The 27,489-nt window shown below is 39.2% G+C and overlaps 1 protein-coding gene across 10 annotated transcripts in view; it reads left to right on the top strand.

Moving 5' to 3' along the window:
* PATJ (PATJ crumbs cell polarity complex component) overlaps nt 1–27,489 on the top strand; it is a 156,919-nt gene that overhangs the window by 45,353 nt on the left and 84,077 nt on the right. For all 10 annotated transcript variants that reach the window (XM_069788566.1, XM_069788564.1, XM_069788563.1 and 7 more), the window contains 10 exons: nt 8,448–8,657; nt 10,097–10,216; nt 13,105–13,476; nt 14,588–14,708; nt 15,840–15,996; nt 17,239–17,310; nt 18,179–18,356; nt 19,276–19,386; nt 20,828–20,905; nt 23,995–24,112. In XM_069788566.1, coding sequence (XP_069644667.1) covers nt 8,448–8,657; nt 10,097–10,216; nt 13,105–13,476; nt 14,588–14,708; nt 15,840–15,996; nt 17,239–17,310; nt 18,179–18,356; nt 19,276–19,386; nt 20,828–20,905; nt 23,995–24,112 — 1,537 coding nt within the window. The remainder of the gene's footprint in view (nt 1–8,447; nt 8,658–10,096; nt 10,217–13,104; nt 13,477–14,587; nt 14,709–15,839; nt 15,997–17,238; nt 17,311–18,178; nt 18,357–19,275; nt 19,387–20,827; nt 20,906–23,994; nt 24,113–27,489) is intronic.

Genomic DNA, 27,489 nt, shown 5'->3' with positions numbered 1-27,489 from the left:
ATTAAGCTGCTTCATTTGTAAAATAATTCTTAATAGTGTGTCATGAATTGAATTCAGTGTAGCTTTTTGAAAAATACTCTTGGAGTTCAGCTTAAATACTACTCTTCAGGACCGAAGAGCTGGTGAATGCAATTGACCACATTCCTGGTAAAGTTTCTCGGGTGTTCATGATTAGTGGTTTCCAAAACCTCAGTGCAGCAGTACTAAAAGCATTGGGAGACCAGAAACCACTTTAATAAGAAATCAAAGAGACTGTGTATCTCAGCGTGAGATACAGACAGATACACAGGAATAGCTTGCTGAGGTAGAGAAGCTGGAGAACTTGGATGCAGGAAGTTACATTAGGGATTGGGTATGCCCTGATGCTGAGCTTGGGGGGGGGGGCCGTCATCAGTCTGACTTGTAAGTGAGAAGTTAGGAAGGAATCTCATGTACAGAGTGGAGTGGCATATCCTAGGGGTGGCCCTGCTGTCTTTTGTGAACTGTAACAGTCTGTACTCTGGACAATACCTGAGTTTGCAGAGAAACTGGAGCATTACTGAGAACATCTGTTTTTCTTTGGTTTGTCGCATATCCTTGAAATAAATGCTAAGCAGTATTACTATTAACCTTTAGAAATGTTTTCCCTATTCCCCCAAATTCTACAATCTGGTTGTTCTTTTTCATTTCCTGCTAGGAAGAATAGCTTTTAATACAAACAAAAAACCCCAAACCAAAGAAATTCATTATTATTCCACAGATGTCTTCTGCCTGCAAGAGAAGGCGAGAATTTAAAGGGACAAAACTGTAGCTAGATTTTCTGTTAAACACTTGGCAAATCTCAGCAAGAGTAAGATAATGTAGATGAGACTAGAGGAAATTGCAACTGAGTGCTGCTTATCTAAAAGCTGTGCTAGTCTTTCAGTGAGCGTGTGGAGTCGGTGGAGCAATGGGCGTGTAAAAGCTCAACCCAGACAGCTCCAAAGGTGTTGTTCTGAACCGATGAGATTTGAGGTATATTATTGGTGCTGATGGATAAGCGTGAAGAATTCTGAAAACTCATGGAAGTTATGAGGTATTCTGTTTTCTTAATACCTCACCCTTCTGGAAGATGCTGCTCCCCAAATCCAAATAGTACTGTTGCACTTGGAGTTTTTCTGTCTGTTCTCACTGTGTTTCACAGGAGCCTTAAAATTCTCGGCAACCTTTTTGCCTACCCTTCTGTCTTCTCCACCATCCAAGTCTTCTGTGGGCCAAGTCACTGTCTGCAGATCCTCATTGCAAAAAATGGCCTGTCCTATCTCCCCACTTTTCTTTTGCAGCTTTTTCTGTAGCAAATCTTCCGTAACTCATGTATTTGCTGTTTATGATGCAAGATCTCCATGCAGAGAACTCTGGTTTTGTTTGAAAACACATACTGCACTTCCACAGACTGTTAACAGTGTTGAGGTCAGCATGCCTAACTGGTGGAAATGCTTGCTGGGCTATCTTGGTGGATTTTTAGTTCAGGGATTATTTGAGTTTGAAAGCTGATCAAACCCAGAATGTGCATGAAGACCACTGCCTGTAGGCTATGTAGGTGATACCATTTATAATTTTTCCAGTGGCTCGTCAGTATTTTTTTCTTTATTCCCACACATCTCTATCCCTTCTTTATCTCATCACACAGTGGCTTTCCTCCATTTCCTTATGAGTTCAGGGGCTTTTTTTTCTTATCTCTGTGGCTTTTCCCTGTAGTCAGCATTCAGTGTGTTTTTTCTGGAGCTGGAAAGTCTGAAAGTATAAGATATTAAGAGAGTCTAATGAATGTAATCCCTGTGACTTTAGCTCTGTTGAGAGCAAATATGAAAGGCGGATGAAACCTTAGGTTGTTAGAGAAGTTTGATAAATTAAAAGATAGTGACATGCACCTGAGTCCACTGCACAGTGACACTTTCAAAACTACCATAGTCAGTGCCTATCTTTGATCTTTTTATTTGAGAATAGCAGTAGTGTGTAAGATCTCTTTCTTTTGATCATTCCCTGGAGGCACTTTTGTCCCAACTATCTGCTGCATACCCCTCTTCCGCAGCAGATGAACATTGACTGCGTAGTGCTTGCCAGCTCTGCCAGACCTACACGGGTTTGAGTAATTGCTGGCCACCGTGTTCATTCTTGCTGTAGAAGACTGATATGATTTCAGATCACAGATGATGAAAGCCCGGTGTGGGAAACCCATTGTGCCACCTACTCTTATTTTGCTGTTCTCTCTCCTCCTTTGGGTGTGTCTCTGTATGTTTTGGTTTTGTTTTTTCTCTTTCTGTGTGAATTCCTGTCTCTTTGCTGACATTTCCCACAACAGAAGTTTTGATTAATGCTGGCTGCACACTAGAGCTTCTGAAATTCATTGCTTTATTCCCTCACTGCAGATCAATAAATACTTATGTTTTATTTCCTGTGCTTTGCCTTACATCACAGAAAAGTTCAGCGTTCCTCCTTGAATACAGTTCTGTATTTAAGTTTGTATTACTTCAGCACATCGCCCTGTAGTTTATTTCTTTGGTACAGCCAGAGGCTATGCGTTGTGTAGTCTCCTAAGTAGTCCTGCTGACTGCAATCTAAAACGAGTGGAAGAGGCAGAAACAAGTCTTAAACGCTTTGAATTTCAGTCTTGATTGCCTATGCTGTGGATCTAACAAAAACTAGTCAAGCACTTTCACAGGGATGTTTTTTCAGGCTTTAGAGTGCCTTTGGCAGTTCCTATGGCCAACTCCTGTAGATACGTTGGAGTGAGTGAACAGAAGGTTTGGATCTTGAGTCTCAATCCCAAATTGAGGCCACCTTAAGGAGGGAATTGGACCTCACTCACAGCTGGCTCTTCCTTGCTTTCCCTTCTGTCGGGAAGTACTTCGTGCCTTTGAAAAGGCAGCAGGTTGTTTATCCTTCTTGACTCTTGCATCGTTGGCATTGCTGGTGTGTATGTGGAGGGTGGCTCTGCAATGGGAATGAGCGGCACTTCACAAAATGAGAGAACGGATGAGTATTTTGAGTAATTTCACAACACTGAGCGTACAGGTAAATTACTTCATGTGCAGTTCTGCCTTTGTTCTACATAATAGTAAGACGAACATAAAATGCGTTTGGCCCTTTTCATTGTTGACGAGTGTATGTTCCTTGTACAGTATGCTACAGTGTTGTGTTTAAGAGTCTTTCAGTCTGGTATCTTATTCACTTGCAAACTGAAGAGTTTTAAATACGGACATGTATTTTAGACCTGGAAGTGGTCCCATGCAAAATGTAATGAAGCTGGGTTGCTCTGACCTCTGAGCTCTAACATGTGTTTGTTTTGGCTCTCTTGCAAAAACCTGCAGTATACAAATTGGCACTTGTAAAATTGTTCAGATAAATCAAAACTGGTACAGGAAAAAAAGTTTCAAACTGTTTCTTTTGGGATCCTTTGCCATGCTATTTTTGATGTGTGTTTTCAGAGGAGTGTTTTTGTGGCAGCAGGCAGTTTGTTGCTTGAAGAAAGCTAAAATATTCTAGGAAGTCAGGCTAGCTGAATTTAGATCTTAAGTGATGCCAAAACTAATATAGCCTGTAACTAAGTGAGAGTGACTTTGCACAGTAAATGTCAGTCACCCGCAGCTTTGTCTTACATTTTCATATGAGCCTTTAAAAAAGGAAAACACAAACAAAACCCCAGAAAACGTGGTAGCTGCTTACATCCAATCGAGTTGTAGCTACAGTCTACTGCACAGGAGAGACTGCTCCTCATCCTCTGCGCACAGCGAGGGCTCTGCTGGTGCTGGGGGCTGGACAGACTGGGATGGACTTGTCAGAGCACGGAACGCCGCCGGTAGTGCGGGAGCTGGGCTGGCCTGGAGTGCCCTCTCTTGGCTGCTGCAGAAACCTCACGTTTTGGTGGGGACGGGGAAAGACTTCGGTCGGTTGTTACCATTTTAATTTTCCAGTGCGATGGACAGAGGTAAGCTGTATTGGTTATGTTTCCAGAGTTGCTTCCCAAGGACCTCTCCTAGCTAAATGAGTGGGAATCTTTGGTGCCCACGGCAAGTTCCAATCCCTCGCTTGAAGCCACAATAAAGTTACGCGTTCCAGCGGCGTTGCGCGTAGGACTCTGTTAACTCGGTGCTCCTGGGACTCTTAACATTTTAGCAGAGCTCAGGTTTTTAAGAGACTGCATACTGCTCCGAATCCAGGGATCCCAGAGGCAGCAACTGCAGTGGCCCCTGCTTGACTCTGCACTGCTAAATGAATCCAGAACAAATGAGGCTCTGAAAAGAAGAAGAAAAATTTGACACCTGGACTCCAGGAAACATTTGTGGATTTTGATGAGGAGCAGTAGGGGGGAAGGGAAAGCCTATGGTTCAACGTAGTTAAATATATGGTGTGCTAAGTATGAATAAATTGTGACTATTTTAAACAAGTTCATATATTCTATGGCTGGCTCGAGCACAAAGGAAAAGACAACAGCTACAACATACTAGTTCCTCAAAGGGTTACCTGGAGGCCAGCATCCTGGGCTGCTGCTGCTAGTGCATGGCAGTGGTCAACTTTCATCGTTTATATAAGTGGCAAACTTTTTTACGTGTAATTCTTTTCTTTAAAAAGAATTTGTGTCAGTGCTTGGGAGTTAAGGGGTTTTGTCTCCCGGTAGCCTTACTTTGCAGTCCGATTCCTTTCCTCGTTGTTCATAAATGATTCATTCGTGTAAAGGAACCCTTCAGTAAACTGAAGTTAAAAGTTCCTCTTTGAATGTACCAAGCCCATTTCATGCCAATTTTAAGATGACCAAATTGCATGGGGCTGTCCTGTGCACACTCCCTCTGCTATAACGCAAAGTCATGTAATAATTTCTTGAACTGTTGAAGTTGAGTCACTTCTGTATTCCAGCCGAGTACCATTACAGCAACATCTTAGCTGTGGGTTTGGGGAGGGAGTTTCCTCCCAGCCTGTAAACTCCTTCGAAGTAAATAAGCCTTTCACTTTAAAGCGGAGACTGAAATCTGGTCCTGACTGCTAGTGACTAAAAATCACTATTATCTGGCTTAATGTGAGCCAAGTAAAATGAATCAGGAACCTTAGGGTAGGTGTGCAGCAGCAGTTAGTGCTGTTTAGTAACCTCACATGATTCTAGCTGGTCTGTTAACATGGAGGTGGCCCCGAAGTCCATCAGGGCACCGTGGGAGTGAAGTTGCCTTTTGCAGTTAGTATAGAAGGTAAGAATCTGGTTTTTAGCCTGCTGTTAGCACTGCTTTCTTTTAAAAACAAGGCAACAACCCACACAGTCCAGTTGCACTCACAGTTTACAAGATGTGAATGTGAATTCGGTGTTTGCTGTCTTGTTTTAGCAGGTGGTGTTCTTTAGGGTGCGTTTGGGTTTGAGTGTAAATTGTAAGGCAAGGTTTCAAAAAAATTGTTCTATTTGTTTTGATAAGAAAAGCACAGTGCAATCCACAGTTACAATGACCCTCATGTTAAATTACAGAGAATATGGATTAATGATTACACCTTGAAATTCAGAAGGTCTGTGTCTTCACGTGTGGCTTTTGTTGCATTCCTCACGGCAATCGCGTTGTGATTCACCGTCACTGGTAGCAAACACTCGGGGTTTTACAGCACTGCTCGGGTTACTGGCTTAGCCCTGTCACTGTGTAGTTTATATTGCTCTTCTCTTCCTGTACAATAGCTCCCTCTGCTTGAAAAGAGCAGTGTAATTATAACCCCTGTTTGTATTTGCCTGATCAACGGTTTTTAATATGGGCCCCTTTTTTAAGAAGATTTCTGCTGCTGCTCTTCATGAAGCAGTTCTAATACATGGCTTATGTTCATGCATGTTGTGAAGCAGCAAAGATAACCGTGCTGTTCTCGAAACTTTACTGCATAGGAACTGCGTATGTTTGCAGGAACTCTATCTTCATTTTTAGCGTGAGGATTAAAGCTGGTTGGAACACTTTTTCCAGCTGAATTATCTCTTACCAAAACATGATGATTTATTGAAGCCAGAATGTTTTTATTTCAGTGAAAACTTAAGTTGAAACAGGACTGTTTCTCATCAGAAATGTGGTAGTTAGGCCACTGACCTTCTATCTGTGTAGAAGCAGCTAGTGGTGAGATTCCCATGTCCTACTTAAGTTGGTTCTGATCTGGAACCCAAAAAAGAGCAGCTTTGGATCAGAGCGGGTATTTGAAGCTGGTTCTCCCACATTCTCAGCAAGCGCCATAATTACTGGGCCAGTCATTCACTCACAAATTTTTGTCAGCTTATCTGCATCAGTAAGGATGAGTGCCAGTTTTGTTTTGTTCATTTTTTATCAATATAGCTAAGCCAGCAAAAGTCATATTATAAAAGCTGTTGTGTCAGCAAAGGTGTAGTTTTGCTGAGAGAGCGTTCACCTATTTAGGGAACCAGCATAAACCTTGCTTGCCATGGCAAGATGAGCCCACGATAGGAAAACTTGCTGGTTTAGTTCTATTAGCAAAGCCTTCCTCATGTGAACAGTGCCTTACTTGCTCGAAAACGGCTGTCTCAACATGATCCTGGTTTTGCAAAGAAGTCCAAAAGGTTATTTTTATTTTGCATTGGAGCAAACCCAAAAATTAAAAGCATCTCAAAAGTCTGTGTCAAACGGAATGTTTGTTCTGTGGTCAGCTGTCATCAGGATGGTTAGGCACATGGTTTTGTCGGCAAGGGCAGGCAAAGCTGACTCTCTACACAAAGGGCAGCAGTAACTTTACATTTTCAAAATTCAACACTCTTAAAGCAAACCCTCTTTTTTAAAATCTTGGAATCCTTTGGATTCTTCTTCTGGACTTCCTGCATTTGGGTTTATTTTGTTTCTAAAAATTTCCAAAGTGTATGCAGAACATGGACAGCTTGCTATTAGAAACAAATGAAATCCTTTCCCCTCGGCATTGTGTGAGGCAGGTTTGAGCATAAACAGTCGGACAGCCCAAGCATATTGGCACGGGTTCAGTAGGCAGAACACCATTGCGCAGCAGAGGGAGGTTGCTGGGCTTGATTATCAAGACATGATACTCGCAAGGAAGCCTCTTCTGTACAATGTGGATACCCAGTGTTTGGGAAGATTATAAAATGGCAGGATTAAGCACTAGAACGGGAGAGAATTATTAGTAATATGTATTTACTTGAATTCAGCTTCAGCATGGCTCTTCCTGCTGAACTCTAATTTCAGTTCTCTAATTTCAGCCATTTACAGATATTACATTCATTGCCTCATATGTTTGCCCATACCTTAAAAAAAACATGTTCCCTTGGAAGGCAATGTACAGTTATATAAAAATAAAGAGTTAAAAAAGCATTCCTGTTTTCAAATTAACACTGACGTGCTGAATTCATGGTGGTCTTTGTGATTTGAATTTTGCCCCTTTTTTATCCCTCCCATGCCCTGAATAAGATGAAAGTCCTGAGGGAAAAATAGTACATGATTATGCATTTGAAGACCCAGTGCATACGAGGAGCATTTCTGAACTTTACGAGCTCTTAGCAGGGGAGAGAAAGGCTAATTCTAATCTTAAAAAAACAAACAAGGAAACAAAAAAAAACCCCTTAAATTTGTTTTGTGTATCTTTCTGCCACTGTATAACAACATGATCATTTCATTGGATTGAGGATGAATTTTTAAATGGCTGTATGCGTGATAGAAATGGTATGTGACACAACACAAAGGTTAGTACTGGGAAAAAAAATTAAGTGAAGTGAATATCTTTGCATCAGTTTACAGTCTCTCCAGTGTGTATAATATTTTCTACTTCACATTCCTCTGTGTACATCACTACAGTGTTCCTTGTCTTCAGGAATAATCTTAGTTACTCTTCTGTTGCTGTCCCCTGTATTCTCTGTTAAGGAAGCTTCATGGGTGGACAAAATGTCTTTGATAAGTTGTCATGCAGATATGACAAACAGGAACACTGCAGTAATATAGCAAATATATACTGCTATTTCTTGAATGTTTTGGTTCTGATTTTTAGTTTTAATTTAATAATATTTTTAATTAAATTGGTAATCTTGCAATGATTTGTTTTAACATCAATTTTGCTGCCATGAAGCTCTTGAATGGCATGCAGAATGTTATTTTATGTAACATTAGCACGTAACAGGCTGGATGGAGGCTTGTGGAAGAGTGCCAGTGTTGTTTTTCTATTTGCAGGTTGGCCTGGCCGTTTCTGTGTATGTAAGAAGAGGGCAAGCAGGGTATCAGTCAGCTTTCAGATCTTAAAAATTCTTAATGGATTAGGCAAGTAGCAGATTATCTTCCTACTGCAAACCTTTCTTTTTGTAAACTGTAAGCCTTGGCAGTATTAGTAGGCAGTCCTTTTGAACGTCTCAGCAAGCTTCAGTTCTGTAGCATCAGATGATGAACATGCTTAAGTGGTCTTTACATACTCAAAAGAAACATCATCTTTCTTGAGGCTTAGGCTATTTTTTTTTTTTTTTTTTTCCCTAGGATCCCTTAGATCCAACAAGAACAGCCATTGTGATCAGCTCTTTGGTGGCAGGCGGAGTAGCCGAACGTGGGGGCGAGCTTTTACCAGGTGACCGCTTGGTGTTTGTAAATGAGAAATATTTGGACAGCGCCACTTTAGCAGAGGCAGTGGAAGTGTTGAAATCTGTGCCCCCAGGTACAGTTTCTCTTGGAATCTGCAAGCCTTTGGTGGTAAGGACTGATTTTAACTTTTTTATATTTGATTCTATGACGTGTAGACTGGGTTGTTATATTGGGGGGGTGGAGGGCAGGAATTTAGGGTAGAAGTATGTATGCACGTAGAAGTTACTATGCATATACCTCAACATATCCAGAAATTCTGGCTAGCTGATGAATGGGCAGCTCAATGTCCAAAAGGTCTGACTGGAAAACCAGCATTCTCAAGTTCCTCCTGAAAGAACATCCATGTGGAATCAGAAGACATGTCTGGGCAAACCTATGTGTGCTGGCACTATGCATAGGTGTATGTCGTGGTTTAACCCCAGCCAGCAACTAAGCACCACGCAGCCACTCACTCACTCCCCCCCCATCCAGTGGGATGGGGGAGAAAATCGGGAAAAGAAGTAAAACTCCTGGGTTGAGATAAGAACGGTTTAATAGAACAGAAAAGAAGAAACTAATAATGATAATGGTAACACTAATAAAATGCCAACATTAGTAATAAAAGGATTGGAATGTACAAATGATGCGCAGGGCAATTGCTCACCACCCGCCGACCGACACCCAGCCAGTCCCCGAGCAGCGATTCCCTGCCCCCACTTCCCAGTTCCTAAACTAGATGGGACGTCCCATAGTATGGAATACACTGTTGGCCAGTTTGGGTCAGGTGCCCTGGCTGGGCATGAGAAGCTGAAAAATCCTTGACTCTAGTCTAAACACTACTGAGCAACAACTGAAAACATCAGTGTTATCAACATTCTTCACATACTGAACTCAAAACACAGCACTGTACCAGCTACTAGGAAGACAGTTAACTCTATCCCAGCTGAAACCAGGACAGTGTAATATGGTTCAAGCAATTCAGCAGATCAGTTAAATATGTGCTGAAGTCCATTTCACTCTAAGACACTGCTAAGTGCTTGCTTGAGCTCCACTGACATCAAAGAAACTTAATCTGTTTGAACTCAAGACTGTAAATTCAAGTAGAATTTCCTTTTTCTAGAATCAGGGCTTTGGAACAGACAGTAGTTTACTTGAGAACACTGCAGTATTGTTCGTCAAGGGCACCCAGGCAAAATTAATTAAAGCACCATCTAATAGAAAGTACTTGTAATTCAAAGTGGTAGAGGAGTGGTGAAATAGGAATGTAGGAAGGCTGTTAAACATATTCTTTCCTCTTCTAAAAAGTGATATTTCATTGTTCATATCCTTGTATTTGTCTTTTTTCCTACACATCTCTTTATTTTTTACTGTATCTGTACTAATATCCCAAAAGAATAAAAGCTGTTGTCTTCATCTTCTCCATTTATGACTTCCCTTTTTTATAGTTCTGTAACTTTTTCCCATCTTTTTTCTAATAGCTGGTTCTCCCACCCCCTTTTAGTTTATTGAAAAATGTGGGAATTTTTTTGTTTGTTTTCCTGACTCATCATTTTGATTGCCTTTCTTAGGGAGAAAGCAAAGAGGAGGAGAAGATGCACACTGTCAATTCCAGCAACATTAAAACCAGCCCTGGATCTCCAGAACCAGTAGATAATATTAATTTCTCAATAATACTTGAAGCACCACAGGTATTTGGTTACTCTTTTTGTTGAGCTTAAGTTTATATGGACAGGAAATGATGGTTTAAAGTAAAAAAAAAAAAAAAAAGTATGTCCTTCAGATAAGACCTAAGTATTGAATAGACTTCAGGCTGGATTCCCTCTGAAAAAGACTCTAACAGCTAACTGTATACTAATCGTGTTGTGAACAGTAAGCATATGCACAGCACTTACTAATGCAGACTGCCTTATCAAATTTACTATGTCATTAAAATACCTTGGGTTACTTTGGATATGAAATAGCAATGCTACGTTATTAGTAGTCATAAGTAGTTGGTTCAGCTTTGCAAAGAAAGTAAGGTATGGAAGCAGAACACTTTTTATTATAATGTAGCAAAACAAAAAAAGTAGTCTAGTGTGTAAGGCAAGCTTGAAATCTGTTCTTCTTCATAGGCTTCCTATGTGGTCTTGGGTGATTTCTTTACTCTCTTCCTCAATTCTCCACTTTCCTATTTTCTGAGAAATAATTCTATTTATTGTGGGAAGATGAGGCACAAAAGATACTGAGAAACTCAGATACCAGGGTAATAGGCAATAATATTGCAATACTGACCTATGTAGAGTGAGAGATATGTGGATATTTTTGAATTTTCATCTGTTCTCAAGTGCGTTGCAAAATTTTTATTAGTTCACATTGGTAAATGCATTCTTTTTAGACCAGAAAAGACAATACATAAAGGATCATCCAGAACTGCAACACAGTAATAAAAATAAATTTTAGATTTTCTTGCTGCTAAACATGTCTGCCTATCTCTGGATACAAACGTATCTTTAATGCTAAAATGGTATATTAGAATCACCAAAAGGAGCAACATTACTCGGTAGATGTAGGTATACTATGAAATTAGCTTGGACATGATATTTACTAACTTTCATGATGTAAAATGGAGTTTGTTGTTTTCTGGGTGCATAGGAAGGGTTCCTGGCACAGCAATTAGTCCTCTGCCAGCTCAGATTGTTTCTCTGCTTCCTAAATAAAACTAATGTTATTAAGTATTTTTAAATAAAGTATTTTATCTTAAAGTCCTGCTGAATATAGAAACTAGAATGATCAATTTGTACAAAATACATGCAGAGGTATTTGCTTGTATTTTGATTTACCTTATGTATGACAGCATTGATAGTAGCTTAGAGCAGTAGTATAAAATTTCCATCCATTTATTATCTTACCTGCTCATATAAGAGCCAAGAGTGGTGTGTCATGATGGCTTCCAGTCTTATGCGCTAGCATAGTGCTGACAAAGCTGACTTAAAAAAAAAAAAAAAAAAAGGGAACTTGAAGATTTTATATGCTACAACAGTAGACTTTACTGTCATTTTGCAGTATTCCCTATTCCATGGGTAGCGTCTGCTACTGCAGTGCAGCAGTCTGTGATTATACATACCTAACTGCTGTATCAGGAGATGGTGATACGAATTGCTGTGTGGTTCTGAGTTAAGTCAACTGTTTTATACAATGATGAAGTTGGTATCTCTTACAGAAGTGTTTAGAGATTGATGCTGCAAAAGTGAAAGGAAATGATGATGAAGAGAATTAGAATCTCTTCAGACTGGTTATTTTTTGAGATTGAGGTACACAGGTCAAATAGATTAAAGGAACATTTAATGCTTATGAAAAATGTGCTACTTTCTAGATTGCTAATGTTCTGCTTTCATGCCAAATAGTATTATTGCATTGTTTCCTTATGCTCTTGCCTGTCTCTTGTTTTCTCTCCTGCCTCTCACTTGAACTATGCGAACATTTTGGCAGTGTCTGGGGTTTTTTTCTTCTGCATTTGTACAAATCTAACAAAACAGGATTCTGACACTAAAGGTCAGAAATGGTGAAGTACCTTGGGGAGTCTGGGAAGTGGCAGGAAGCAGAAAGAAAAACATTTTGATTGAGGACCCCTGAATCTGTAGATTGGTTTCAGCGTTTGGGGTTTTGGTGCCTTGAAGATCGGTTTGGGCATATATACTTGGTGGCCTGAAGAAAAGAGAGGAAAAGCTTTCTCTGTGTGGCAAGCTTTCTGGTAGCAGCACAAGGCATAAAATTTCAGACACATGTGCAGACTCACTCTGAGCTGATGAATAGTACCCCATTCAATTTAGGAGAAACACAGAGCATTGGAAATTGGGGAGGCATGTGACAAATCCCAGAAAAAAGAACTGTTGAGCAAGATGTTTCAAAGTGGGTTTTAATACCTTTTCTCTTGGTTTTGTTTGTTTTTTTGGTATGTTGCTCTGTGGTTTGAATTGAGTAGAAAGTTGAGCTCTCTTTAAAACAGTAAGGGTATTAGATAATGAACAGTCAATTATGACCTTTTTTTTGAGGATGTGGGTCATCCATTTCCCCTTTCCCCCGGCCAAGCGAGGGACAAATGAGTGTGCCTTTTGTTTTGGTTGGATTTTGGGGGTTTTTTTGCTGATACTGTTGCATAAGCAAACTCAGGCTGGTTTTTATTTAGCTGATGGTATTGTAAGAAATGTACATGCATTCATAAAGTGATAGCAGATCAGTCTGGAGGACAGAGATACTTTAGCTGGATTTATATATACTTTGCCCTGTAGGTTTTTTAGTGTTATTTAATAATTCTCATTCCCTAACTTCAGTCCAGATTGGTTATTCTGAATGGCTACAGCAATATCTAAGCTGTGCAACTTAAATTTCTTTATATTTAAAAAGAAAAATTGCAATGTCTACTTTTGGTGTTAAAATCGTAAGTCAGAGAGTGTATTTTCTTTCAGAAAATGCAAAAGGTAGAAGACTTTCACTTTAAAAATCAAGATGTACTTTTAATATGGGCCTAACATAAAACATAGTTTTAAAAGAGTTAAAAAGAAACATAAATTCTATATTCCTGCAATGTTTTATGCAGGGTTTCAGAGATGAAACACCTTTTAAAGAAGAACTTGTTGATGAACCAAGTTTGGACTTGGGAAGGTCATTTCAGCTTTCTCAAAATGACAATGAGTATGAGAAGGAGTCTTGGGAGATGCATGAGTTTCTGAAACCCAGAACAGAAGAAATGGATGAAGAACGGGAAATGTTGGTGGATGATGAGTATGAAGAAGATTCAGACTTCCTGAAATGTAATGCATCATGTGGACAGAAGGCAAGTTCAGAGAGGAACCTCGATACAGAACGATGGGCAAAGCAACTTGAGACTAATGAAAAACAAGACTTAAGATCCAGTGCTAACTTAAGTCCAAAACAGTCCCTGGAATATCCATTCAATAAAGATCAAATGGTAAGGAATGCTGTGTTGGTCTCAGTGCTGTACCCTGACCATGGGACCCATACTTCAAGGCGAGTTCCAGATCTAAACTCTGTAAGGAGTCTTTCTAGTGTTTTAATTACTAGATGAGATCTGGGTACCTCTAACAGACACCAGTCTATCCTTTTGTACATTTTGGAAGGTTCTTTTGCTTACATAGTGTCTGTATATCTAACCGCTTGAATGAGATACGTGCTGTTGTTGGTGTATTTACAGGCATCCTGTACTTGCATCTTCTTTCCCATCTCTGACTTGTGGGCTCAGTTCTTTTTTGCAAGCTGTATTAATATGGTGCATATCAGTAATAGCAGAGTGTCACTTTGTGGTTTTAATAGTCCAGGGGCTTCAGCAGCAATGTCAGTGAAAGGAGCTGCCTCTTTTCCTCATTATTTTTAATCCAAATCAGTTTCTTAAGCCAGATGATAGTGCAGTTAAGCAAAAAATGATATGGCAGGAGCAATTGTAACAAGCATACTGGTGGATGAAGGATACAGAGCTTCAGGTAAATTGTGAAACTCTTACTTAGATGTCCTCCTCAAGTATTCTGAGAATTATTTTTTTCTGAGTCTTTGTTCATTCACTTGCCAAACAAAAAAATGATAATATCAGCCTTCCATGCACCAGCTTCCGAGATGTATGCTTTTATGTGAAAAAACTGAGGCGGAAAAGTATTTAATGTGACAGCCACAGAGAACTTCAGGTTTTGTTTGGCTTGTCCCCTTATGCACTATGTACATAAAATGCAGCTTCTAGTAACAGTTTTATACCGGAGTGCACAATAGTAAATTTATACATTTGTTACTTAAAAACAACAAATGAGCAAAGTAGAGAACTTCTTGTTGGGATTACAGGCAAGTAGAAAGATACAGTTGCTTTGTATTGCAATTGCACGTAACATTTTTAATGCCTCTTCTTAATATAGTGCATAAATGAGCGGTTATTATTTCATAGTTATCTGAATAAATATGAATGTAGTTGAGAAAATGTGAAAATTGCTGTAAAAATCAATGTTCATGTCAAATACTCCTGTATAGGTTGATACCATTGCCTTCTAACGTTAATTACTTTATTCTCCTCTGTGAAGTGTGAAGAAAATACTTGTATAAATTCACTATTTTCTGGAACCACAGCACACAGTGGCCACCAAAAAGACATATTTGATACTGAAACTACCCAGTCAGGAGCAAAAAACAAGATGGATTTAGGTTTGTAAGACGTTTTTTCTTTATCTTACAATTTCATATTTACGAATTTAATTTTTATACCAAAACACAAATTCTTTCGAGTGATAAAGTATTCAAATAAAGAATTCTTGAGGCTCATGTCAGTCTGGCTTTAAATAGGTTTCAGCTTCATGATCTTGCTTCCTCCTCCAAATCTTCACCTACAGTCGTCACAAGTGATATTGAAAGTGGCTGCAGCTTTGTCCTGCCTGTGGAGAAACACTTTCTTCTGTGTAGCTATGTCCACAGTAGGACTCCATGCATAAGTACAATAGCTCATGTCTGTAATTTCTGTCAGGAATTTGTCTCAGTCACTTTTGATTGCTGATTTTATGGTTTTAAATTTAAAAAAAAAAAAAAAAGTGACAGACTGTGGAGATAACTTTACCACAACCAGAATTTGCAACTGAACTCTACTGTAGATAATTGCCCCATATCTTGTTTTTTTTAATCTGTGCTCAGAAGCAAAGTTTCTCCTTGTCAGATGGCCGGAGATGGATGGTTAGAATTTGGTAGGTCATCAGGGAAATAAATTTATCAACCTGCCTGAGTTAGCACTCGCTGGTTGGGAGAAAGGAGATTGGGTTGTTTCCTTTTTTTGTCACCTGCATCTTGTACAGCAGACACTGTGTAAGCTACAGCGGCAGACTGATGACTCTTGCAAGGAGCTCTGGTGGTTCAATTAATGTTGATACTTATGTCACCAAAATGACATCAGTATTCCCTAGTGTGGTGGGGTTCTGTGACTGGAGCAGGGCTTTGCATCGCTCTCCCTGCATAAAGGATGGATTTTCTATTGCTAGTCATGTGTTTTTTGTGAGGAGCGTCTGTCATGTAAGTTGTACCTAAGCATGTTTAAGTTCCATAAAGATTTGGCATTTCCTGTTACTACTTCACTGCGTGTACATCAGAAGCAAGGTGCTATAAAAAAGTGTTTAGTGTGATTTAAACTTCCTTCAAAAACGAATGTTCTGTATCTCTCAGCCTCTTGATCATCACACAACATCCACATTTGGAACATGGTGGGGTAAGGGTTTTATTTCCAAGGGTGATAACTGGTAGATGCAAGGACAGAGGAAGAAAAAGTTCACATCTACACCTTTTCTTCTTCAGGTACAAAGCTTCAGATTGACTCTAAAGGACCTGGACTTGCTGTTGATCTGGAAGCTACTGAAAAGGAAGAATTAAAAGGGGAGGATTATGTTTTTTCCAAGAACCTGGAATCTGGAAGAGTAACCACCTTAGCTCAGCCTGGAACAGCATTGTACAAGTATGGGGAAATATTTCAGGTTTTGGAAGATTTTCAGTTAATGATCTTAACTGTCTTCTTGCTTTACTTAGCCGACCAATCATTAAAAGCTGTGTGAAACAGTAAGATGTACATAGATGGCCAGTTCTATGACTTTTGCCCAAGGAGCTGAATTTTGCCTTACAACCTTATTGAATCTTTACTTCCCATGTTTCCTCCCCTGAGTACTGGGACAGAAAACTCCGAATGGCTCTGCCACCTACTTCACTTACTCTGCAGTGGGGGTAGTATGGTTGTGGCCTGGAGGAGAAGGACATAGCCTTTACCAGCAGCATTGGTCATTATTGCTTAAGGAGCTCTCTCTTTAGCTCCTTATCATAGCTCTGTCCTCTCGGTTTTCCCTTTCGTTTGTTCTTCCTTTTGGGAAGAGCAGTTCAGCCATGGGTCTGAGGCCTGTACAGGAAATTTTAGTCTTGCCAGTGGTGCTGAGAAACCTTGAGCTGGCACTGGTTGTAGGTATTTCCAGTGGGTAGTGGATCTGCTTTTGGGGCCTGTTGATTCAAATCCTCAGTACTTCCCTAATTCATCTGTAATCTTCCCTCAGAGGGAAAGCAGCTCAACAATAAGGTGAGGGGTTTATTTCTGCAGCACATCCTACTTCCTTTTTGCAGTTTAAGAGTAGCATTTACAGCTCTCAGGATCTACAGAAAGTGTGTGCAAGGATGTATTGTTTCAACCTTTCTGTGGGGGCATGCAATTCCATACTTCCGCTCCTATTTTGTGAATAGGTGAGTCACATATAGTGTAAAAGTTTAATTAACACCCTGTTCTGGAGTGTTTAATGGAACACACCGGATCTGTTCTCCCAGTTGCATCATGATCTGCTTTCTGGTCAGCTAGACTGGTTTTATCATGTTTATATCCCTCTATAAGAATCACAGCACATTTATCAGGAAGTAAATGCTAATTGCTTAAATAGTTATTTTGAATGAGTAAATGCAGCGCAGATTTGTATATCACAGACCAGCTTATAAATTTGGTCTGCCCATCATGTTTATTTCTGGAGCATTCCTTAAGTACATTTAAACCTAAATACAAAAATTCCTGTCTAGTCTGTTGACTCTGCACATTTGGTTTAAACTGGACAGTGTGAGAAGGCGTTGCTGTCTTACTGCCAGATACAAAACATGCAAGGAATTGCGACCTGGCATGGGTGATGCCTTTTTTTATTTTTTATTCCTCCCCTCTGTCTGCCCCAATTAGTGAATTACCTGAGAGAGAAGAAGGAGAAGGAGAAGAAACTCCAAACTTCAGCCACTGGGGACCACCACGGACGTATGTTCATATGATTACATTATTTCTTCCCATTTACCTTATGTCTTTTTTTCTGTAAGCCCGATTAGTTCTTGTGGGTTTTTTTCTCCCCCCCTCTGCCAATAACTTTAAGGTACTTATGTACCTTGGGCTTTCTTAGATACAGTGAATTTTTAACAGATGTTCAACAAAATTATGCCTTCTATTTATACAGCTGACTTGGGAAAGCTTGGCGGGTTTACGTTGTGGATGACCTACAAGTTCTTGCTCATTTAATAACTATTAGGTGTGAACAATGCACATAGTGCTGCTGTCTCCTTTTCCACGGGTTTTCTGCTAAACTTAATGGCAGAATTCCAAATGGCCAAGCCAAGTTTTAGCCACATCCTTGTTGTATTGTTAACATTTTTAGGTGAATTGTTTTTATGGTCCTAAGAAAAAATATGATCAGAAAATTTCTGCTTAAGCTGATTAATATGCATCTGATACACTGAAGTCAGTGTTCAGAAAGTTGTATGAAACGCTGTTTTATTATTTGTCTAGCATACCACTTGTAGTATTTGCCATTTCCAGACAATTTGGTCAAACTGGAAGAGGATGAGTGTTTACTTGAAGACCTGCCCATTTTACCCTGACTTCTCTGACATAAAAACATATTTGGAAGAGCAGTGGGTATGGGTTGGCAGCAGAATTTTGTTCTTTTTTTTCGGGCAAGGTCTACTGAAGGTAAAAAGCCACCTCTGGTAAAGTCAGAAGCCTAAGAATGCTCTCATCCCTTTACTCTCTTAAATCTTCCTGAAAGACCAGAAGCTTACATTTCTTTAAGTCTTTGCATTTATAGTTTAAAAACCCATTTCAAGCTGTTAAATTACCACATGTATTTTTTCAGTGTTGAGATCTTTAGAGACCCTCATGTGTCTCTTGGAATCAGTATTGTTGGTGGACAAACTGTCATAAAGCGCCTGAAGAATGGAGAAGAACTTAAAGGGATCTTTATCAAACAAGTTTTGGAAGACAGCCCAGCAGGAAGAACAAGGGCTTTAAAAACTGGAGATAAAATACTTGAGGTAAATGCAGATAAATGCAGATAAACCTTTTCATTCTAAGAAATAAAGATTGACCCAAGCAGCTTTGGGAGGAGAGAGGGACAAAATACTACCACCACTTTATGAAGTATTGACGACACTGTGTTTTGAAAACCGAAAGAAACCCCTGATGTCCTCTTTTCTTTTTTTAAGGTCTGACTATGGAGCTCTTTTAACATTCTCCTCTATACTTAAGAAAAGATAGGTCCTGGTATCTGATGGGGAAATGAAAAAAATGAGAGTGCCTTCTTCCCATATAAAAGAGTAATAAGTTATAGCATACCTTTATAAGCATAAGTTATAATATATAGAAGAACAGACTCCTCATACTGAAATTTGGTCTGTTATATTGTGTGTGTTAATTTATAGTTTAAACTATACTACTGATTTGGGGGAAATCAATGATTCTGCCAGGTGCCATAGGGGAGAAAGCCACTCCTTGCTTTCATCTCTGGCTCTGCGTTGATTTTTTTTTTACTCATTTTTCTCCAAATGAATACTACTGAACCTGGGTTCCCAAGCTGATAGTGCCATTCTTGTATGTGCTTTAGGGTTGTGTGTGAAGTTTTGAAAAATTGTTTCAAATCAGGTTTAGTTCACAAGCAGGTAAAATCTGAAAGAGTTGTATTATACCTACCATTATGTTCAGCATTCTCTGACAATCTTATTCCTTATGTTTTTATCTAGGATTGCTTTGGGAAGCATAGGGGCACCTTTTAATTATGAATACAAAGTAATATACTTTTCCTTAAACCATCATGGAAATATACTAAAAATAATTTCTCTTGACTGCTTTTGGTACCTTCCTCACATATGCTAAATCTTCTGTGAATGTGTGTGATCCCTTGTAATGACTGTGCTAAAAACAAGCTACCTAATAAAAATAAGTATCATTTGTTAGGTTTCTGGGATAGACCTACAAAACGCCACACACGAGGAAGCAGTAGAAGCTATCAAGAATGCGGGAAATCCTGTCGTGTTTGTAGTTCAGGGTTTGTCTAACATACCAAAAGTAAGTTTATTTCTATTTTTATTCCAAAACTTAATAAATGTGTAACACTCGTCTTATTTTAAACTTGGCTAAATTTCTTTCAGCAAGTTCCATCAATTTTTCTGTCCATCCTTTCTATCAGACTTTCTGCATATAGACCACATGATTGATTGATTACTTGTCTGGCCTGATTGGAAACCGTGTTTCTCTGATGTAAATCAAATAGGCATAAATCTGTTGACTAGGTGTTAATTCAGTTCTCCCACCTGTGTAATTGAGTCTGGCCCTGTATATCTTAATTTGTTCATATTTCATAATCTAAAAATACACTGTTACCCAAATGAACAAAAGTGTAACTAAAATTAGCCAGATTCACACTAGCAACCCTGTGTAAAATAGGGACGTGAAGTAGTTATTTGGGAGCAAGTTACATTTCAAGAGATTTAGATGCCTCCTCATCTGCAAGGCCAAGGCAAGAAACCTTTTAATGCCTTAGTAAAAAAAGGCGTACAATTCTGCCTGCCTTGAAGTACACACAAAACCCCCAAGACTTCTATGTTCTTTCAGTATAATCTGACAATTTAACTGAGAATTTTGGTGGTTTAGTAGACCTGAGGAGACCTTTTTGACAACTGTAGACAAATCTGGCACAACCATGTCCCTTATTTTTCCAGTGCTCCAGGGACTCTTTCAAAATCTATTAAGACTTTCACCAGCTATGCTAGGAAAGTGCTCAAGCAGTGATGGCAAAAATCACAGTGATGGTAACTGAGTTAGCTCCCTTTCTGTATCAGCTTTTTCACAGAAAAGATCCAAAAAAACTCAGAACACTTAAGTGTTCAGCTGCATCTCTAACCCTTACTTTCCTAGTCAATCTAGAGAGATCAAGGGAAAGATGGATAACTTGACATTTTAGTTTCTTTGCTTTGAACTGTAAGCTGTAGGAAACTGGACATTCACAGACTTTCAGCAGTGCTGCACAGTCCCAACTCCTGTTCACCAAAATAAGGTGCTGCCAGAGGAGTAGGAGTATATTACATTTTGAAAGAATAAAGAACAGCAAGGAGGAATAGTATGTGGAGGCTAAACATGCTCTCCTTTATAAGGTGTCTGCGTGCATGGATGCTGGTCTCTATCTGAATAATTAAGAACTGACACTTCAGGAGTCCGTACTGAGCTCTGTATCAAGGATGTACATCCACATTGCTGAGTTCAGAGTAATGTTTAATTGAATGAAGAGATGGGGCTAGATATCAAATAGTGAGCACTAAAAAAAGTAGAGAATGTTTGTAAATTCAGTAATAGAATGTAGTTTAACGACTGCACTGCAATGCACTTCTACATGGGGCAAGATGAAGAGTGTACTGGGTAGCTTTATTGTTGTCATTACCTAACTTCTGGATGTTTGTTTTGTGGCTATAATGCTCTTTCTGATGTGTGTAACATATGCATTGTTCTTCAGGTAGTTTCTGTCGTGCAGCCTAAAGGAATCAAAGTCAGCAAAGATCAGGATGCAGACAAAGAAAATAAGAGTGAAAAGGTATTTATTCCATTCAGTGCTATACCCAAGTTTTACTAAATCAAGTGGTATAATAGCATGCATTATAACTCTATGATAAGCCCCCCCCTGAAGTCTGAAATGAAATTTGAAATGTTTTGTTGAAATATCTTTGATTCAAGTAATTTTTGCCAGATTTCTGCCAAATACAAAGCAGGTTTCTGACAGATGTTCTGTGGGTCTCCCCTGGGTGCTGAAACCCTGTACTTACTGCAGCTCTTCACTGGCATCTTTCTGGAAGTACCTGCTTTGCTCCACATGGAGGCAAATTGATTCTCTTTGTTCAGTAGAAACAGAGAAATAATAACATGTACACAAATGATATCCTTAATGTGAGGCTGGCTCAAATTCAGTAAAATCATGTTATGGGATAATTAAATCCGCCAAGTCTCCTACGTTTCCCATTGCTGGGTAAAACAAGGAAATGACCAAGTGATCTGTAGCTGGCCAGCTAATTGTGAAGCAATTACTGCACAGTAACTTTCAAGCAACTTCACAATGGATTTAAAAGAGAAAAAATCTGTTTGGTCTAAACCAGTGGATTTGTTTTAATCGCTGCAATAAGAGAAAAATTTAATTTCTCATTCCCAGCCAGATTGCTCTAATGGCCTAGGTATTTTCCTGTGGAACTGTGCTGATTGCTGAGTGTAGGTCAGGTACTTCGAGGGTGTCAGAACTGCAGGAGTAGGGACAGAATTAGTGCAGACAGTAACTTTTGCCCGGTGCGGTTTAACATGCCAACTACAAATACGATGAACTTTTCATTTGATGCTACTCAGTAGTCTGGTGTGTGGTGGATAATGAGAAGGCCGTTGTGCCTCCAAAAGTTTTTGTAAGGCTCCTTTCAGATCCTGTCAGATACAGAAGCTATGAGGCTCAGTTATTAAAAAAAAATCAAGAAAGGTGTTGAAGTCATGCTTTCATGCCAGTGGATAATACTTATAATGAAGCAGTTACAATCCCCTTTTCTTGGTTTTGTTATCTATATTTCTAATCTTAAAAGCGCTCATCCTCTTGCAATGTGCTGCCTTTAATCTCTAGGACTCCAGTGTGTTGCGTTCTATAGCGTTCGGAGGTTAAAGAGGGAGCCTAATCTTTTTCAACCCTTTTTCATCTATTGGTGCCGTAAACTGGTGGGTGGAATATAGAAGAGCTTCAGTGCATAAATATGTAGCTCCCTTTTAGCTTTGAACATTGATTCACAAAGCAGTCATACTGTGTTACAGTAGGGGCATCTCTGAGTTGGAAAGAGTTGCTATTAGTGGATTACTAGTCCATGTCCCTATGGGGAATCAGTGATATTTCTATTTCAGTCTTCAAAGTGTCACAAAAGAGTTTGATTTGAAAGCAGCCATGTCCAGCTGGAAAATCTGCCTGTTCCGGTGTGATGAGTTATCTTTTCAATAGTGAAGGTTTTCTCCGATTAGTTGGTGTTTATCCTCCTTTATTGATGTTTGTTTAAAAATGATCACTTGAGGTAACTTATATAAAACCACTTAAAACAATTGAGCTTCTTGTGGACAAACCAGGTATTAACATTATTTTGCTGGTTGGCAACGTAAACTGCGCTTTTGCTTCTGTGCTGGAAACAGCTGTGTTAATACAAAAACATGGTGTAATGGAGTACTCTGGCACAATTTCCTCATCTGGCTTTTCAGTGGGTCAGGAGGGATGAGAGAAGCTTGTCCTTCTGAGCCATAGCAAACTGCTGGATAAGCTTAGGTGTCTCGTGTAATTCCACACAGACTTCCTAACAAAAGTTTAAGGTCTTGAAAAGCCAAAGGGTCAACATTTAGACTATGAGTTATTACTAAATTATAGTGATAATACTGATTTGTCATAGGGAGCTGAAAGTGGGGCTTCAGGTTTTCCATCTTCACCTGCTCGGTAATGTAGGACATGAGTCCTCTCATGCTTCCTGGATCTTCTGGATTTTGCCGAGTTCTACCTGTGTTGGTGTCAAGCAAAAAGTGGGAGGCGCATCTGGTGTATTGTATACTTTGAGGAAATAGCTGTTGTGTTTCCAGGTGCTCTTATTATATGCTTTTAATGCTATTGGATTGAATTAATTCAATTATTATTGTTATGCTGTCTTCAATGCAGCACTTTCCTGTAATGTGTTTTAAATGGATGGGATGTTGTATATCTTATCTCACAAAATTTTCTATGTAGCTTGCATTGCAGTTTGCTAGTTAGACTATTCTACACAAATTCAGGCTCAAGGTTTTAGAAATCCATATGCAGGTTCAGCTTTCATTGTACACAGTGAAAAATTTTATTCTGGGTTTGGTGTTCGGGTGTTGAGTCGTATTTCCCAGCTATAGAAGAAATTAATTACGGGCATTCTGGTTGCTCTAATGGCATATCGTACTCGGTGTTCCCTGTCTAAAGTGCATCCTGCTATTAGTAGTGGGGTTGCATGGGATACAGTTGAATGTAATTAAATGAAATCATGTAGCAAACTAAGGCACGATCCAGTTACTTGGAGCTATAAAAACAGTTGCTCGGACGAACAAGCGCCTTCATTAGAGTCGGAGCCTATTCTTTACGCCTGCTATGCGCCGCTATATGCATCATTATAGGAGCTGCCTGTATTTATGTGAGGTAATAGAATTTTATTGTAAGTTATAATTCAAATTTTTTTTTAATTTAAGCAAAAATGTAGGTGAACTGTTATGTTTAAATATTCGTAGATGCACTAAGAAGACTGTGTTCCTATTTTGTATTTAAAAGGTTGACTTTTATTGGTACCAGACAATTTTGTTGTTGAGTCTCTAATGAGAAATGGGGCATAATTTAAGTTTATTTTTAACCCTTAATAAATGTTCACACTTCCATGTTTCTGATACATGAGTATTTTGTCAACAAGTAAATGTGCATGTACAATTGTATTTTCTTTTTTTGATGTTCATTGTCACTTGTTCTGATTTCTTGCATAAAAAGCCTACACTACAGAATTTAGCATTGTAATTAAGTGCTGTGTATGTACACACGGTGCAGTAGACAATAGGATTTTTTTCTTGTGCGTGGAGGTTACAAAACATGTAACTATTTGTCTTTGAATCCATTAGAGAAAATATGGGGCTCCACCTCCAATGAAATTGCCACCTCCTTACAGAGCGCTTGAAAGACTGCATGCAGAGGAAGCTAACGTGGATGAAGAGGAGGATGAGGATGCTTGTGCAGAGAGTGAGTAGTGCCACAATCATTGCGTCAGATTACATTTATAGAACACAATCAGATTGTGATAAATGTGTCTGCCATTTATTGCTTGTATTATGGGAAGTAGAGCTCAATGTGGCAATAGCATCTAATCTTCAACCTTGTTCTTACTAAGGGCTACTGATCTGTAGCTTAGACAGTCTTCTCTTCCCAGCCAGGGTCCTATAGCTCAGCTTTTCGGAAGAGATGTAGGAAGGGCTCTTGTTTATTTTCAGTCTAAAAATGTCCAGGCAAAGTCTGGAGGACTTGCTTTGGCAGTGATGTCAGCAGTGAAAGGCAGATGTTGTGCTTTACTGTTGTAATTGCAGTGGTAGTTGAGCAGGCATAGGTTGAGAACCACTGGTGCATAGTCCTTGTCCAGAAAAGCCTGCAGTCAATTTCAGACAGACAATGCTGTTCAAGCAAAATATTTTCCTTTTAAAAGAAAAATCTGCTGATTTATTGTTTCAGTACTCTACTGAAAAAAGGATCCCCTTTTTTTGTAGCACCTTTTATGGGAAAGGTTCTGCAATTGTCCAGTTCTGGGTTTTGCAATAAATTATGACAATATGCACTCTGTGGAAGAGTAGAGACCTAAAGAGTAGGATGCAGTGCAACTTGAGAGCTTCCAGCAGCGTGACATAGATTCCAGCGTACTGCTTTGTTAATTACAGCTTTGGTTAAATCGAATATTATTATCAATAGCTTATCTTCCAATAAAATATTTAGGAATACTAAAACTGCAGTTAGGAGTCCTAAATTATTTTCTAAAATTAGTTACCTTTTATTTTTTTCTGTTTATACTCTCTTGTACCAAATCAGCATACATGTGGGGGTTTTGTTGAGGTTTGGTTTGGTTTTTTTGCTACAGTGATTTTTCTCATCATCTTTTGTCTTGGTTTTTGTTTGCCCTGGTTATGGGTAAGCCAAAGCAGAGAGATGCCTTTGTAGCTTTTGACCTTGAAGCGACCGTGCCTCCCATTTAGAGTGGAAGCTCCTAACTTGGGGCCTGCTGGTGGGAAAGCTCTTCCAGCTGCTCTTGCTGATTTCCTTGGCAATGGTGTGCCATTGAAGCCGAGATAATTAATGAGTTTGGTTGGTTCGTCACTTTTAGGGCTGCTTTGGTGGAGACAAAAAGGATTTTGGAAGGTTGTTCTCATGGAAACAGTAATGAGGGCACAGAAGCAGGGTGTTCGGCTCTGCCTCGGTTGCTTTAAGGGAAAGCTGCAAGTTCTTGAACGCACTGAGATTTTTCCAGAACTCCCCCTTACTGAGTCTGTCATCTGTCATCTCATCTGTTTGAAGTACGCCACATAGTTACATCAAGAAGGCTTTTCAGTATTTTTGTGGGGAGTGGCAGTGAGGAGGAGCATTTGACTGCAGACTCTGTGGATGTTGGATTAATATATCTTGAGCTTTCAAACCAATTCTGTAAACCTCCAGTTGTAGCAAACTGATTTCAGCTTGTTATTAAAGTTATAACTCCCAGTTAAAGGATGTATTTGACAAGTAGCCTGACACCTGAGTTATCTAATTAGGATATGCCTCAATCTGAGTGCTTGCTAGACCTAAGTTAATACTTTGCACAGAAATAATTTCTTATTGATGGGCTTGGTCATTTTTTAGCTGTTCTGCCACCCCTAATGATATTGCCAGCTGAGTCTAATAGCTGAAAAGGTAAAGCTACTTCTGATATTAAATTCATCAATCCTACCAGATTTGGCAGCAGCAAGCAGATCTATTCAGATGAATCTGCTTCTCTCTACCCTTTTTACTGACTGAAGTTGAATGTTTAGCGATAGCCATCTTTCCCATGAATCTTGGAAAACCAAGATATGCATTTTCCGTTTTATTCTTCCCTACCTCATTCTGTTCCTTTAAAATAAAAAACAGGCTAAGGAAGCTGAAACTAAGTTTACTTCAACCCTTGAAGTAAAAAGCATGTTAGAAATGATATGACTGTACTTGATATTAAGCATCTTGGCAGCTGTGGAATGGGCTTTTACAGAGTCTCTTTTCTGTGATCACTTGAAAAACAAAGTTTTCTCTGTAAATTCCAGTACAGTATTGTTTTTGTGAACTACTTGATGTTCATAAATTCTGTCCTGATTCTTGAGCACCTTTCTCAGAAATCTCAACCCAGGCCCGTACTTGCCTTTTTAACACTATTTGCATGTTCATATTGGTCTATTCCTTACCCACTTATCGTACTAATTCTACTGGTTTTGTAACCTTAACTAATAATCTTCTGAGCTTCAGTGAACAAGTAAACTAGATTTATTGTCTGTCTTGTTTAGAAGATATGGTATCTTAAAAGGAAGAAGTGGTGTCAGCTCAGGTAAATTCACGTCATAGCCTCTCCTTCTTTCATTTACTTCCTGTAGTTCTCAGTTTCTGCCAATAGCGTGGAAGGCCTTAGCAGGCATTTTGAGGTGGGACAGCTGTCAAATCTATCCTCTGGTTGTGCTCCTGATGGGTTTTATTTTATTTTTTAGCGTTCTTATTAATACAGCTGCAGTGTCACGAACCTGCTCATCAATTTCTTTCATACTCCAGAAGTACTTTCCTTGCTCCATTTGACATTTTTTCTCCTTGCTTGTCACTTCTTTCAACCTATGCTCTCAACTTTTGCCTCCATGTCCTTCATCATTTCCCATACTGAAAATGAAAGCAAAGCATTGTTGGTCTTCCTGCCATACTTAGAAAATTTTTCTTTCCTTTCCGTCCCATCTATACTGCCTCACAGTCTCCATGTTTTGTCTGTTTTCCCCTTAAAGTGGCTGAATAACCTTTTGGTATTGATTTAATTTCCCCTGTGGGATCCAAATCCACTTGCCTTTTGGCAATGCTCCCTTTTATTTCTGCTTTTCCACCACTGAAACTAGCTTTCATTGCTGCCTTGTTGGAACAGTCATTTCTTGTAGATGTTCTCCCTTTTCTTTTCAAAGGTTGTTTTTTGATCCAAATAGGGTGAATCCTTGTTGGGAATAGAACTACTAGGTAGCTCTTGGTTTAGAGAAATTCCAGATGTCCTCCAAGTTTCTGTGGTTTAAGAAGTTTAAAGAAGTTCTAGGTGTTTTTTTCCAAATGTGTCTTCTTGCACCCAAGATACTTAGTTTCAGACCTGCTTCTCTCTTATATTTCAGTTTCATTTGAACCACTATTACTTCCAATATTATGTTCTAAGTTCTTAGGTTTTTTTGCTAGACTTTGAAGGGAAGTTGAAAATGGTATTTCCTCTTGTTTTATTTCTTCTAGCGATACTGTCAAATCTTTATCAGTATGCAGCTCTAACCCTGTGTGATGTGGGTTTTGTTTACTCTTTGCTTTGACTTTGCTGTTTTAAGGCTTTCAGTTTAAGCTTT

This window comes from Haliaeetus albicilla, chromosome 8 (assembly GCF_947461875.1).
Source record: "Haliaeetus albicilla chromosome 8, bHalAlb1.1, whole genome shotgun sequence".
Taxonomy (NCBI): Eukaryota; Metazoa; Chordata; class Aves; order Accipitriformes; family Accipitridae; genus Haliaeetus; species Haliaeetus albicilla.
Note: the sequence above shows the minus strand (reverse complement) of the source record. Positions and strands in the feature narration are given on the sequence as shown.